Source organism: Salvia splendens, chromosome 5, assembly GCF_004379255.2.
Source record: "Salvia splendens isolate huo1 chromosome 5, SspV2, whole genome shotgun sequence".
NCBI classification, from domain to species: Eukaryota; Viridiplantae; Streptophyta; class Magnoliopsida; order Lamiales; family Lamiaceae; genus Salvia; species Salvia splendens.
Window position 1 is genome coordinate 14,586,493 of NC_056036.1, and position 15,249 is coordinate 14,601,741.

At 36.7% G+C, this 15,249-nt stretch overlaps 2 protein-coding genes across 5 annotated transcripts; both read left to right on the forward strand.

Annotated features, from left to right (window-relative positions):
- The first annotated feature begins 1,397 nt into the window (after positions 1-1,397).
- Positions 1,398-6,094, forward strand: LOC121804767. 2 transcript variants are annotated; one of them, XR_006051207.1, is made up of 3 exons: positions 1,398-1,633; positions 2,988-5,562; positions 5,709-6,094. XR_006051207.1 is itself a non-coding variant. In XM_042204421.1 (2 exons), the coding sequence occupies exon 2, from the start codon at positions 3,099-3,101 to the stop codon at positions 5,313-5,315; it is 2,217 nt and encodes a 738-aa protein (XP_042060355.1). In that variant the 5' UTR covers positions 1,398-1,633; positions 2,988-3,098; the 3' UTR covers positions 5,316-5,707. The 2 variants fall into 2 exon arrangements, 1 of the variants encoding a protein (XP_042060355.1); XM_042204421.1 differs by lacking the exon at positions 5,709-6,094 and having other exon boundaries at positions 2,988-5,707.
- Positions 6,095-6,579: 485 nt separating this feature from the next.
- LOC121804775 lies at positions 6,580-15,004 on the forward strand. Of its 3 annotated transcripts, none has more exons than XM_042204438.1 (6): positions 6,580-7,521; positions 8,193-8,429; positions 8,503-8,551; positions 8,808-9,132; positions 10,481-10,547; positions 12,406-15,004. In XM_042204438.1, exons 1-6 carry the CDS (start codon positions 7,165-7,167, stop codon positions 12,574-12,576), a joined length of 1,206 nt encoding a protein of 401 aa, XP_042060372.1. In that variant the 5' UTR covers positions 6,580-7,164; the 3' UTR covers positions 12,577-15,004. The 3 variants fall into 3 exon arrangements, with proteins under 3 accessions (XP_042060372.1, XP_042060373.1, XP_042060374.1); XM_042204439.1 differs by having other exon boundaries at positions 8,814-9,132; XM_042204440.1 differs by having other exon boundaries at positions 10,455-10,547; positions 12,406-12,536.
- The last annotated feature ends 245 nt before the right edge of the window (positions 15,005-15,249 follow it).

Here is a 15,249-nt window from a genome sequence, read left to right on the forward strand (position 1 = left end):
CTCCTACTCCATCTACTTACAACAAAGTAAAATAATATTATAATCATGGACAATTTTAACAAGTGAGTGTGGAGTATGAAATATTTTTACTAAGATAAATAAAAAATGTAAAGAAGACAAAGACAGCGCGCCATTTCTCCGTCTGAACATCTCGGCAGTGCAACAAGCAGAAAATTTAGGAAGATAGATGAGATGGGATTGGGAGTAAAACACCAAATCCATATGGATTGGGAGGAACATTCTTACGCTCCAAACCCTAATCCCAATCCCAATCCCAATTCTGACCATCGCAGCTTACTCCATTTAATTCACATTCTGACAATTTTTGGTCGATGGGCTGCGGAAGCACCAGGAATCAAAAGTGAGTCGGATTTATGTTTAAGCGCGGGTGATCATGATATCTGTTGATTGTTATGGGCGTTGGATACTTTTAACGATATTGACTCTTGTTTCGTTTCGTGTGAAGTTGGTTAGCTGCTGCAGAGCCAGAGTTTGTGATTCGAGGCCACGATGGACCAGCTTATGATGTTATATTTTACGATGATTCTTTGTTGCATTTTTTTTGATAAAAAGTAATGTTGTTTTAGAATATCATTTATATACAATAATTTTTATAATTTAATTCTTATATTTTCATATTTTGTGAAACTGAGAATTTGACCAAAATAGCACACAGATCGTGCAACTGCCATGGCCGACATTTTTTGCATGAGTCATGCCTCTAGATGGAAAGGCACCCAAGTTGTACCACTCTGGCGTAGCTTCAAGATCATTGGACGATGATCGATGCTTGCACGAACATTGTCGGAGCTTCTGCACTAGCAGGAGAAATGATAGTGTGTTTCTTTTTAGCCTCTTACTTGAATGAGAAAGAATAACAACTCCTCAACCTCTCTACCTACCCTTGCATATATGCACCTTCCCTCTATTTACCCTTGCATCCTTATATTTATCTTAGTACTGTAATCGACATGACCCGTTTGATTTTGATTTTGGTTTTGGTTTTGGTTCGATTCAATATTGCGGTCGACAATTTTAAACTAACAGCCTATAGGCCGATTCTAGACCAAATTGTCGGTTCAGAAAAAAAATAACATCACTATTATTGGATCAGATCAGATCAATTGTCTCATCTTTTTTAAGATGCCCACAAATTAATAATGAGATTTCTCACTGAGATCACCAACGATTATCCTAATCTTTGACCCGCCTATAATCGAATCTAATTAGTCTTTCCACCAAAATAAAAATAAATTCTAGTAAATGAATAATAAAAGCCCATTGGGCTTTGATCCAATCAAAGTTGGACCAAGGCCTAATCAGTTGTCCCCTTACTCAAATTTTTTATTTAGACATTCTTTAAATTATTTGGAGCTACATCTCTTTCAATTGAAATACTACATGATATGTAAAAATAAATTTCAGAAGAATTGAGGTTCCCTTCATTCTCTTCTCTCTCAATTGTCACTTGTGTTTTCCCCAAATTTTCACTCTGTCCAATTTCACTCCATTTTTTCCCTCCGTTTTTCTTTCGATCTTTACAAAAATCTTTCAAACCTCTGTTACTCTCTTTCTCCTCGTTCTCTCTCCATCTTCCAACTGCTTTTTCATTAAATTCGCGGAACAGACAAAGGTTAGTCTGGCATATGATTATCTGCATGTATCTATTTAGTTGGGTTTGCCTTGCGAATCATTCCTGAATGAAGTCTTGTAGCTCTCTCCATGTCTGGATGTATGGATTGTATCGACTATGTTAATTCACAATTTTGTCCGTTTCTAGGGTTTTGTTTGATTTTATTGCAATTCATTTTCGATATGTTACCTCATTGTTTGACTTCATATGCTAATTTTTCGACAATGAAGGCTTTTCTATTTTCATCGACACAAATTTTACATTTTTACTACTCCAATATTGATATTGATATTGATATTGATATTGATATTGATAGGATGGGAAGACTTAAATCTTTGCTTTTTTCATCCCATACTCATATGATAGTATGCACTGTAACTGCAGACTTACTAGACTTTCAAGGAGTTTTGCTTTTGGTTTTAAAATGTTTAGCTCCTTAAGATAGTTAGGGGCTACTTGGTATGGTGGAATGGAATGGGGGAACGGAATGTCATTCCTACCTCCATTCCATTCCTTTGCTTGGTATTTTATTTCCTTAGGAATGACCATTCCATTCCACATGGGAATAGCCATTCCTTCCATTTAGCTAAGGAATGGCCAATTCATTTCACCCCCCTCCCACACACACAGCAACACACAACAACAAATACACACACACATCAAAACATACACACACACAGCACACACACGCACACACACCACCACATATACACACACACACCACCACATATATACACACACATCAACACATACATACACCACATATGTACACACTCATTTACGTGTATAGTACAAATTTATATGATCCAAAATATTGACAAAAATATTTTTGAATAAATATTTTTTTTATAGAATCAACATATTAATTATTCATATTTCATTGCATCCCATTCTATTCCTATATTATTTGTAGTTACCAAGCATAGGAATGAAATCAATCAAGGAATAACAATTCCATTCCATTTGTAAACCATACATTCACCAAGCACATGAATGGCATGGAATCCCCATTCCATTCCCATCTTCATTCCATTCCCATCTCCATTCCATTCTCTCCTCATTCCATTCCATCATACCAAGAAGCCCCTTAAGGAGTTTGGATCTGAAGAGAACATTATTGTTTGATTTTGATATCCGTACCTGTGGTTGAAGTTATAATAGTCTCTTGTCTGAGGCAGTGGAATTCGACTTGTATCTTTAGTTTATTTCTTGTTGGGATTGATCAAAGCTGTGATTTAACTCCTTGGTACCAAGCTTTACCCATAGCTTTTTTTCCTGAGAACTTTACCCATTACTATTACATAAGTGTGTGTATAGAGTTTTTGTTTTACAAACAAATTCAATCTGGATGCAGGTTCAAGCACTCAAGTTATATTGTATGATCTAGAAGAAAACTTTCTTTTCCTAAGACTAAGGTAATTTGGGGTATTTCATTGCTAGACAATCTTGTATCTCTATACTATCAATGGACTGCAACAAAGATGAGGCTATCCGTGCCAGGGAATTGGCTGAGATGAAAATGAAACACAATGACTTTGAAGGGGCTCGAAAAATTGTGCTGAAGGCACAGAATCTTTATCCAGAACTTGAGAACATTTCCCAGTTGCTTAGCATCTGCGATGTTAATTGTGCAGCTCAAAAAATGGTGTCCGGATCTGAAAAGGACTGGTATGGAGTCCTTCAAGTTGCAAAGTTTGCTGATGAGATGGCAATCAAGAAACAATACCGGCGGCTTGCTCTTTTTCTTCATCCGGATAAGAATCGATTTTCTGGCGCAGAGTCTGCTTTTAAGTTGATTTGTGAAGCAAACGCGGTGCTTTCAGACCCTCAAAGGAAGTTTTTATATGACCAGAAGATCAGGGCAACGGTTAGATCTGGTCCAGTAGTTCCCCCACATCACCACTTGAATCGAAATTATCAATTTAACAAGCAATATGGAGCTGAGATCAAAGTTACCAATGCTTTTCACAGTATGAACCAACATCAAACTGCTCAGTCGAGCTTTTCTGTCAGGCAGGATGTATTCTGCACAAGTTGCCCATTTTGTTGTTTAAAGTACCTATTGAATAGAGAATTCGTTAACACAACTTTGCGCTGCCAGAAATGCTTAAAGACTTTTAGTGCTTTTGAAACGGCTGGTCAAGGTGTTCCCATGGAGACTTCTCAGAATCGGGGAAGTAAACAGGGTGTTCAAAATGGCAAGGGATTTTCGGCTTCAGAAATGGCATCTCAGTGGTGTGCCAACAATCAAAAAGTCCGACCCCAACCAAGTGTTCGGACAGAAAGTATTTTCAAAGATAAGGGGGTAGGAAGGGCTGCAAAGGTCAATGGGGACTTGAAGTCCAAAAGAAGAGATTCTGGCATTAATAAAAGAAAGGGGAGAAGAAGGGGTTCGGAATCTAGTGAGAGTTATGACACTTCCAGTGAATCTGACTTAGAAGATGACTATGGTGTTGCAACTGAGCTGAATTCTGGACCAACTAACGATCATTTTCCACGAAGATCATCTCGGAAGAGGCAAAACGTATCCTACAATGAAGGTGTTGGTGATGATGATGCTGATGATGATCTTCCTAGCTCCCGCAAGAGATCTCATGGAAACAAATTACCAGAATCTGTGCAACATGAGAATCAAAGTGGTTTACATGCTGATACAGATTTTTCCAAGTCTGAGAGTAAAGAAACAGGATCTGTTTTCCCTGAAGGAAGACTCTATGATAAGTCTGACAGTGACAAAGGAGTCAAGAAAAAGGGAGAAGGCTGCTGTACTTCAAACATTGGTGCTGATGCAGTTGAAACTGAAACCAACTCTGACATGGATGCACATTCTGGTGATGATTCAGATAATAACCCCAGTCAATATGATGATCCAGAATTTAATGATTTTGATAAGGATCGTGATGTCAACTGTTTTGCTTTAAACCAATACTGGGCTTGTTATGATTCAGTTGATGGCATGCCAAGATTTTATGCAAAGGTGAAGAAGGTACAACACTCTCCATTTGAGTTGGTGATCACATGGTTAGAAGCTGATCCTGCAGATGATATTCACAGAAAATGGGTAGATGAGGATTTGCCTGTTGGTTGTGGTAAATTTAACGTTGGGACAGTTCAAAGGATGTCAAATCGCCTCACATTTGCTCAACAAGTGCACTGTGAGAAGGGTAAGAGAGGCTCTTTAATCATACATCCGAGGCGAGGGGAAGTTTGGGCTATTTTCAAGGATTGGGATTTGAGCTGGAGCTCTCAGCCTGATAGTCACAGAGAGTACAAATATGAAGTTGTGGAGGTGCTTTCAGATTTTGATGTAGTCACTGGCGCAAGAGTTTGTTACTTAGATAAAGTTGGAGGATTTGTGAGCCTTTTCCAGAGAAGTAGCCCGAGCGTCACTGAGTCTTTTATGATAGGACCCAATGAAGTGTACAGATTCTCACACTGTATTCGTTCTTTCAAAATGACAGGCTCTGAAAGAGAAGGAGTACCAGTTGGCTCTTTTGAACTTGATCCTGCCGCCTTACCTCTGAATCCCGATCACTTGTGGTACCCTGGTAAATCAAAGATGGGGACCGAGAATGTGGGGCCTGGAGCTAACTGTGCACCACCAAAGTCGGGTTTAGGAAAAGGTAATTTTGTGGGATCTGATACGAAGGTGTTTGTGGATCTGGAGTGTTCTGATGGGTAGATTTGTGAAGTTCAGAGAATCCCCGTGGAGAGATTTAACTGTACAAGGAAGTATAAATATTAGAAAAGAAATGATCATGCAGCCTGATGGAGATGAAAAACAAGCTGTCGCGAATGACGAAGGGCTATAGCAAGCTAGAAGATGAAGCTAGCAGTTTTGTGGAACTGCCTTGAGATCACAAGCATGAGAATGTGCTTTCTTTTGGTATCTTATTGAATGGGATCTTTAACAAGCAGCAGCTTTGAAGGTGATATGTATAACTTTTAATTAGAATGATGATAGTGTAGCTGAAATGAAATATATTTGACCTTGTTCTAGTTGGTGCGACTCTTTCCTGATTTCTGTTGCTGCTCCTTTGTTCTAATGCATAGTTCTTTATTGTGTTCTTTTCAGATCTCCTTTGTTAAATTGGCTCTGACTCTCAACCATCATTTTCATTTGATTGAAACAATCCAACCCTTGGCGGCCTAGGCAAAACCGAACCGAGCGAGCGAGCATGAATCACGAAACTAGGAACTGACAACCGAACCAAATAAGAATGTGAGACCAAACCCAGCTAAGCACTTCAAAATATCGATAAGAAACAGAACTGCCAAAGCTCGATCGGTTTTAGTGACTAGGGTCAATAGTGAACCAATTTAGTTCACTGATTTTCTTTTGATATAAGTGACGACTAATATATACTAGCATAACTAAGAATACTTCTTCACATTAATAAACCTCAATTGGTGTAGATGGAGGGGTATAACTTATACTCCTCTCACACCACCCTCCATTCAGTCGCGGTCAATTCTTGCGTGATTGAGTCCTTTGTGATTTAAAGAAAAATATTTTTTAAATTTATAGGAGAAAAACTAACATTAAAACATAAATATATCTATATCCATTACAAGTATCAATTTTTTCTACTGATAGTACACTTTATAAGTATTAGTATTATTTTATTTTTTTATTTTAAAAATTATATTATTTTCATTCAATACATTAAATTACTTCTTTTATAAAATAGTGTACTTCATAATTGGTTGATTGGTTCACTAGTTGTAAGCTTGTAATCACATTTAATGTCTTTTTTCATTATTTTATAATAGATGAAAATACCTTTTTTTTAATAATCACTCTCGATCTCTTTCACGCGATTCTATCTACTATTATTATATGTTTCCATACATAGCTAATGCATACATTGCATACAAAAATACTCCCTCCGTCCCATAAATTTTAAGAAATGAAAACAAAAATTTAGTCGGAAAAATTAGTGGAATATGTGACCCTACTTTTTTATATTGATTTTATAATAAAATGTGAGTGAGGTGAGTTAGTGGAATGTGTGACCTACTTATAATTTATGGTAAAAATGAAAGTGTGACAATTATCGTGGAACAGATTGAAATGGAAAAGAGTGACAATTATTGTGGGATGAGCTATATGATACGTAGCATCACAACCCAAACATACATGTTACAATTATCTCCGCCATACTACATACATACATACATCACGTACATTTTACAAAAAATATCTCGTGACTTTTTTTTTACTAATTAAATACTGTAGGGAGTAGTAATTTGGAAGAATAATGAAATATTGGAAAAGAGAAAAATTAATTAAATATTGGATGAGAATTGAGAGGTATGATCGTGTTGAAACCTGTACAAATTTTGAAATTAGGGAGGAGTACTGTACTCCATGAAAAAGGAAGCGAACGGCCTTGTTTGTCTACTCTGTCTCTAGCAAGATCAAAACAGAATCGCCCTACTCCTCTCTCCATTCCTCAATTCAGGGTTTTAAAACGGATTGGGAAATTTGATTGCGGCGTGCTTGTATTCCATTCACATTCATACCCTGCATGCACTGCAGCACGTCCCAGGCGTTAATGGAGGCAACTGATGCCACGTCACCATACGACCTAGAGTACAGAGCCAGCGAGGACGACGCCTGGTACAGCGTGTGCGTCCTTCTCGACGCCGGCGCCGAGATGCTCACCGTCAAATACATGTGCTCGCCGGAGGTCTACGAAATTGTCTTCCACGCCTCGAAATTCCGAACCGAGTCGGAGGTGGATGAGCTCGTTTCCCGCTTCAGACCGGTTTCGCACCAGTTGCAGGATCACGAGTGCCTCAAGCTATCCGTCGGAACCACTGTCTGCGCCGCACATGGCACCACCGATGATGACCTCAGGTTCTACGACGCCGTTGTTGATGCGGTGCGATTTTCAATATCTCTCTCTCTCTACTCATTCTAGTTGCTATTGCACATCAAGGATTATTCATTCTACATAATAGGAGTAGCTAGGTGTGCATCTTTTCCGCCAAATTCGTCCTTAAAAGGATCCTAATCATTTTATACATTTATGGAGTTTTAGGGCTTGATTTCGTACTTATATTGTATGATTCACTTGGCAATAAAGAAATTTTAGGTATAGCATTTTATTCTGAAGTTATATTGTATCTCAAGGAGAAGTAATCGTCAATCATTTGAATTACGGTGTATTTCTAGAAACAGGGCATGTTCTTTGGACAACCATTGAGAAATGAAATAATCCTCCTCTAGAGAATTTTTATGCGAGGCAGTTTGTACTTTGTTGTCAAATTCAAGTAAATCATTTGAGAGTGGCTTTCTGGTTAAGGTTTCTACGAAGATACTGGAATTTTTTGTCACTGTCATCTTGCAATGTTCTTAATTGCAAACCCTGCATTCTTTCTGTTAGTTTCGTTTCAGTTTACCTTCACTAGTGTATCAATATTGAGACACGGTATGGATTTTAGGTTCCGTTGTCCGCTTTAGATAGAAGGTACTATATACTTGAAGTGATATCAGTCTGTTTCAATGTCATATATCAAACTCTTTTGTGTTGGATCATCATGTATTTGGCAGGTGTACCGAAGGACACATTCATGTGTTGGTGGGGAAGAGGAGTGTTTGTGCTCCTTTGTGCTATTCTGGAAACATGGCCGTGGTCGTGGTACCTTGACATCTGTTAGTATAGCCAGTATCTGTTTTTTAGATACTGCAACTCACATTGATCCTAGAATCATTGCTTTTGCAAAAATGGCTAGGAAGAGTCACGCATCTATTAGAAATGATTCTGAATCATCTCAAAAGAGACCCCTGGTAATATTATTCTATATGCCACTTGTTTGTCATTAGAATAGCTTTTGGATTTGATTGTATAATCTGTTTGCAGGAGTCGGAGATCAGGATGAGGCTTAAAAGTCAAGCAGATGAAATGAAAGGTTTTCTTTAATTATTGTACAGAATGTTTTCTACCATTTAAATGGACATGTCTCCTATCATGAAACTTTATTCCCTTGTGCTTTACTTGAGATGAACTTTTGTGCACTTAGGTGGTGCATTGGAAAGATATGCTATAATCTAATTGTGTGATGTTCCATGGCACACAAACAAAATACATTTCATTTTGAAAGCTATTTTAGTGCAGGGACATCTTTTCTTGTTTTGATAAGTGTTTTTTTAAATTGTGAATGGAAGATTCAGCAAAGGATAGCAGTTATAACCAATGCACAAATCAAGATGAAGATATGGGACCGAAACCTTGCAACACTAATGATTTGGCTACGAGTGATGATCACTTTTTTATATTGATCAATAATCTGGAGAAAGGCCTAACTGCATCAGTGATCAAGAGCTTCATTTTTGAGAAAACTACTATTCTGGCAGAAGCATATGTGTTTCCAAGTCTGGTCTCAGACCCATTTGCAAGGGGCGCCATAATGGTGGATAGTCAAACGAAGGCTCAGACTGTACATGAATTCTTGGACAGTCCAAAACACTTTGTTGTGTCTTCAAAAGGAAGGTATTCATTAGGCTTCAATAAACTTGAAACATTGGTTTGCTCAATAATAATCGTGCTTTCTTCAAGTCCTGCACAATTGACATCGGACTTTTTGAGTTCACCGAATAAAATCCGTCTACTGCAATAAGTTGCAGGTCTAAAATTTATGTTAACAATATTGTAAGAAAATAAAAGATTCCTGAAGTTGTGCTTCTTCTTCCCATATAACATTTTCCACATTAAGTGATCCCGGCGTTGATCACTTGTGCTGGGGTTAGTATGCATATTTTCCCTTCATAATGAAGAGCCGTATGATTAATTTTTGCCTACTTTTTGAAGTCTTTTGGGTGGTTTATGATCAATGTTCATGTGAGGTGAATTCTAATTATTTATTACTCCCTCCGTCTCATAGTAGATGTCACACTTTCCTTTTTAGTTTGTCCCACAAAAGATGTTACATTTCCTCTTTTGGAAAAAGTTCCTTCTCACATCAATTATAAAATTATATTTTCTCTCACCACTTAACACACAAAATAACATCTCCTAAAATCTCGTGCCATCTCTCAAGTGTGACATCTACTTTGTGACGGAGGGAGGACATCTTTTCTTTTAACCTTCCTTTTCCAACTTGTCCCTTATTTTGTTGGTGGCATGCCTATGACTTTTTCTGAAGAAATTACTAGCTTAATTATTTTAGTGCTTTACTAATTCTAGGTATTTCCTTGGAGATGAATTGTATTTGTAGAAGTGCATCACTGTTTGTAAACTGCTCTGTATTCAATAAATTTGGTCATATTGGTGCAAGTTTACCAAGTTCTTGAAAACTTTGTTCCTGAACAAGAAGGGCTCCAATAGTAAAGTATGTGTTTGGTCCAAATTTGGTCCAAATTGAGATTTATTTTGTTTGGTGGAGTGGCTGTTAATTCCTGTTATCAATCTATTTTATGCACCCATCTAAGATGTTAAAGCAGTTGAATATAGAAACAAATATGTCGGATGATGGTAAGATGTAGTGTGGCAGTTACTCTGTATTTAAGGATATAGTTTATTTCCTTAAATCATATGTAGTAAAAAAATAACTGTACCCTCCTCTCTGATTACTTCCTTTCATTTGCTTCACATTAACAGTTAAAAATTACAATGAAAATGGAAAAACAACAGGTAGTGTCGAAAGACTGCAATGCCAAGCAGATTGCCCCGCGCCCCTTGGATCTTCTTAGTACTTTTCATGTAACACTATTTCTAAATCAAATGCCTGTCTGTTTGATGAGGTCGCTATGGATGTGTGTACATGCTTAATTATTAATAAGTTATGGTCTTCGTTTTTTTTTGTGGAAAATTAGCGTTCTTCAATTATATACTTATGCAGGCCATGGGTTATCACCCAAAAACCATCGGCAGGCACATTTGGAGCAAGTATAAGGAACATACTCCCTGTGAGTGGGTTACTTTTCTTAATTTGTTGGTTTAATTCAATTGATCGCAGTCCATGCTCTATTTTCTGTTTTTTTAATACTCTCTATCTGTGCCATAAAAATAGACTACTTTTGTCATTTTAGTTCGTTCCATTAAAATAGGCACTTCTATTTTTAATATTAACTTTTTTCTCTCTAATGAGTTGACCCCCATTTTCCACTAACAATACTCCAATCATTTTTTCTTTCTATTTTACTTTATCAATTGTGCATTAGAACTCATGTCATTTCAAGATGTGCTATTTTTATGGAACAGAAGGAGTATTTTTTTTTTTAAAATGTCCATTTTATGCTATTGTAATGAATTGTCTCTGGCTCTGGTTATGTCCAAACTCCAAACTGTTGCTGCATTATGTAGTAAATGTTGTCAATGGTGCATGGCAGCCGACCAAAAAACCGCCGTAAGGATATGTCAGGTTGTCATGGCGGTTGATAAATAAATAAATAGAATATTATTAAAGTAGATATAAAGTATGAAATATAAAATGCAAAACTTTTGAAAATAATAATAATATAATAAAAACACATGTGAATACTTAAGAAATAATAATAAAAACATATAAATACTTAAGAAATACTAATAATCAAATATGTACTGAAGCATTGATTCAATAGATATGTTATGCAATGTATTTTGTAATATGTATGTTGGGATGTAATAAAATGTAAACTCTATATATTGTACAAACACCAAACTATGATGTTGACCGTTAGATTTCAACATTTGATGTAACGTCAACATTGTCAACCGAGTGATGTTGTGTTGACATTTTTTGTTGACGTTATTGGTCATCTGCTGACATCAAATCTTGAAATCCAACGGTCCAAATCATAGTTTGAAGTTTGTAGGAAAGATTCAGTTTACATATACAATAAATATATTATGTAATGTACTCCCTCTGTCCCCAAGCAATAGTCTTCATTTTCCTTTGGTCCGTATCATAAAATTAGTTTACTTCCATTATGGGCAAGTTTTTCTTTCTTATGAAGTGAGCCTCGTTCTCCACTAACAACACTCTAATCACTTTTTCTCTCTATACCCTCTCTCATTTTACCAATTTCGCGTTAAAAGTTGTGTTGTCCCCAAAATCCCTAGTATTAGGAGACAGGAAGGAGTATTGTGTAATATACATATGTCTGTATCATATACAAATGAATATGTTATGTAACATCGTAATTGAGAATGTACTCCCTCCGTCTCATTAAATATGTAACATTTGGTTTCCGGCACGGGATTTTATGTAGTGTTGCTTTGTGAGTTAATGAAGAGAGAGTAAAGTAAGCGAAAAGAAAAAGTAGAGAGTCTTGGTTCTATTTTTAGAAACGTTTCATTTTTAATGGGATAAAAGGAAAACATTTCATTTCTAATGGGACAGAGGGAGTATGAAAGATGTAACTATATCATATTCGTTTAATGCATAATAAATGTAACATTGGATATGGGTTTTTGAGAGAAAGAGTTGGGGCCGATTTGGAGGCCATGTGATTTTGAACATAAAATCTCTCTTTTTAATTGGAATACGGGTTAAAGAGACTGATTCCGGCTTAATGGGCTGAAATATTAAAACATTAGCCATAGCGGTTATGGTGGCTGCTATAAAAGACACCAAAAACCACCGTTGCAATGGCGTTTTCTCCAAAAAGCGCCACATTAGAGTGCCATGACCCTTTTTTTACAAAATTGGTAGTAGCAAGAATGTGCATGCATGCATGCATGCTGATATTAACAAGGTTTTTAACATGTAATTACATGCTCTCACTCACTCATCACAAATACAGAACCACCTGACACTTGATATACTAATTTTTTTTCATGCAGGAGGAAATCAATCATAAAAGAACTGACAGAGAACTGGAAGTAATTGTATCAGGAACTAAATCTTACGAGAGCGCAAAACAGTTAAGAGACTTGGTAATTGATTTTCTATATCACCAATCAGTAGTTTCCAAGAGACTAGTTTTTCTAGAAAAGAAAATCTTGTGGTCGTGAATCATCTTAGATAGCCATAGTCAATGACCCTTGCCGGTGTATGATGTCTTAAAGTTTATGCTAACCACGGCATGCAACATGCCCTTTTGTGTGGCAAGCTCTTCCCTTGTCCTTTCTGACCAAAGCTGATACTTTACATGATTCAAATACTGTTATTTGTCATAGGCCTCACCAATATCTTACCCCATAGCAAGCACAGTGGGGATTACCTTTGGGGATGATATACATAGGCCTCATTTATTTTGCTGGATAATGGTAGATTACTATGTACTGTCAAACCATCCAATATCTAGTTTACTTGATTTTGCATCTGTCCAATATCTAGTTTACTTGATTTTGCATCTGTGGATGACCAAATGTCCTTAATCATTTTGGGTGATTGAATATGTGATATTATGTTATAGATCAATATTTACCTTTCGTACATTTTTTTTTGATATCTTCATCCACTGTTTTCATTATTTGATTTGTTTTTAGTTGTTAATAGAGAAAGAAATATACTCTCTCTGTCCCACTCTAATAGACACATTAACAGACACTTTTTCTCTCTGGTATGAGATTTTATGCAATGTTGTTTTGTGAATTAAGTGGGACAGATGGATTAGTATTTTCTCAATAGAGAGAGTAATCCAAGTAATTTACTTTCTTCAACTCACCAAAAAATAAAATATAAAACTTTACGAGAGTTCATTGTTGGAGATGTTGTCAGTTCCCAAAGATGGTAAAAGATGCAGGATTCTTGATTCATCTGTTTATGATTTCAGTTATCTTGGTCGAGATCTAACACTCTCCTATTCACTATAATGCCATATCTACGAGATCTAACTTAATGCCACTTCTGCGACATGTGTTTAGTATGTGAATAGAAACAACAAGATCCCATTTGAAAAAAATCAAAACAGAAGGCTGTGTGTAACATTTGCTGGTACAAGGTGGTAGTGGTTTGGTACACAAGCACAGATTGTCAGCATATGCATCTTCACAGAAAATGTTATAAGTTCTTCCTTGTGGGATCTTCCCACACAATCTATAAACCCTGACATTTGCATGCTTCCGGGCTTCGATTCCCAGCAATCTCTTTGGAATTTTTCCCAAGAGCTTGTTCAAGGATATGTCGAGACAACTCTACTTTCCCTACGAGCTTCTCATAGGAATTCGTTCTGCTATTTGGTTTCTTGAAATGTCAACCCCTTCCAACTTAGCCAGTTTGAAACTGAACTTGGAATATGACCTAAAATCTTGGTGCTTCCTATGTTGAGTACTTTTAAGTTGTTTATTGGTTGCCAAGTAATTTGGGGAGTGAGAGAGAGCAATGCAATCGGTTTTATTGGAGATCGAGAATGGTGATCTGCTTTGGGAGTTTGATTGATGAGGGATCTGATGTGAGTAAGTTGAATCTTCCCAGTTTCCAAGTTTGTTATGTTCGACATTAAGCTTGAAATCCCTTTTGTCAGATAATTCTAATGTGGTCAAGAATTCGGGATTTGTGAAGTTTGGTAGTGCTCATTTGATCTTGCAGCCTGCTAGATGAACATCATACAGTGCCTCTTCCTGATCCAATCAGGGATGGTCTGTAAATCGAGATCGTTGCAAGAAAGATCTACTGATAGTAGAGAAGGAAGCCTTTTATCAAAGCTATGTCAGGCAGATTATATGTGAGCATGTTTATTGACAGATTAAGATTCCACATGTTATGCAGCTTTACTTTACAGTGGAATTGGTAACTGACCGTGAGCTTATTCAAGCTTAATCTCTATACAGAAACTAACTTCAGATTCCCTATTTTTGTTGGGATTCTTCCAATGAGTAGTACTATATTGGTATCTGGTTCAAAAACTTGTGCTGGTGAAGCCAAGATGTCAGATTGAGGGGGCCTTCAAAAAAATCTGGGATGGATCCAGGCAATGAATTGAAACTGAGATCAAGAAACTGAGTGTTTATCAATGCATAAAAACTTGTGGGAAGTGGACCTGTGAGTCAATTCATTGATGGACTAAGCTACAACAGATTCCTTTAATTCCCCAAAGTTGATGGAATGTTTTCCTAAACTGGACTGGATTGTTAGTATCTTCAAGATCAAGGTACATGAGATTGGAAAAACAGTGGGGAATTGTTCCTGTAATGTGCTTCATCCTGCCAATCATCATACCTCCAAGAATTAAAGATTGCTGAGTGAACGAGAAGTGCCCCTCACGAAGAGGGCTTGTGATGATGGTGCTCTGTCAGCTTTGGAACAGATGATCATTATGGGGTCTTCCTTTGGAATGAAGAATGCTGTGATCAGAAACTGCATTTCAGATATAGAGTTGGAAATAGAGTTGAAAACATGAGAAGTGGAGCTCTTTACATAGATGTGTGTAAAAATCTCAGTGCAAGCTGGTGTGTATTTGAGCTTATTGGTCTCACTGAAACTTAATCTGTTTTAATGTTGGAGGTGGTGGATACAAAATCTTGACTTCACATTTTTTCACATAATCATTTTTTTGGTAATTTCCAATATTTTGGACTACCATAATATCCGGAGTCTTGTTGTGATCGACTCTTTTTTTTAATGATCGATTTCTCTCCTTTTCTAATATACTAGTCCTTAAAAATTTTAAATAATCCCACAAAATTAGTCATTTTTATTATGTATCATACTCTTTCTATTCGGCATTAGTTATCATAAGTTAA

Coding starts and splice junctions, on each gene's coding strand:
- LOC121804775 (XM_042204438.1), top strand. CDS start 7,165: ATGCACTGCAGCACGTCCCAGGCGTTAATGGAGGCAACTGATGCCACG. Junction 7,522..8,192: donor ACGACGCCGTTGTTGATGCG/GTGCGATTTTCA, acceptor TGTATTTGGCAG/GTGTACCGAAGGACACATTC. Junction 9,133..10,480: donor GTTGTGTCTTCAAAAGGAAG/GTATTCATTAGG, acceptor ATACTTATGCAG/GCCATGGGTTATCACCCAAA.
- LOC121804767 (XM_042204421.1), top strand. CDS start 3,099: ATGGACTGCAACAAAGATGAGGCTATCCGTGCCAGGGAATTGGCTGAG.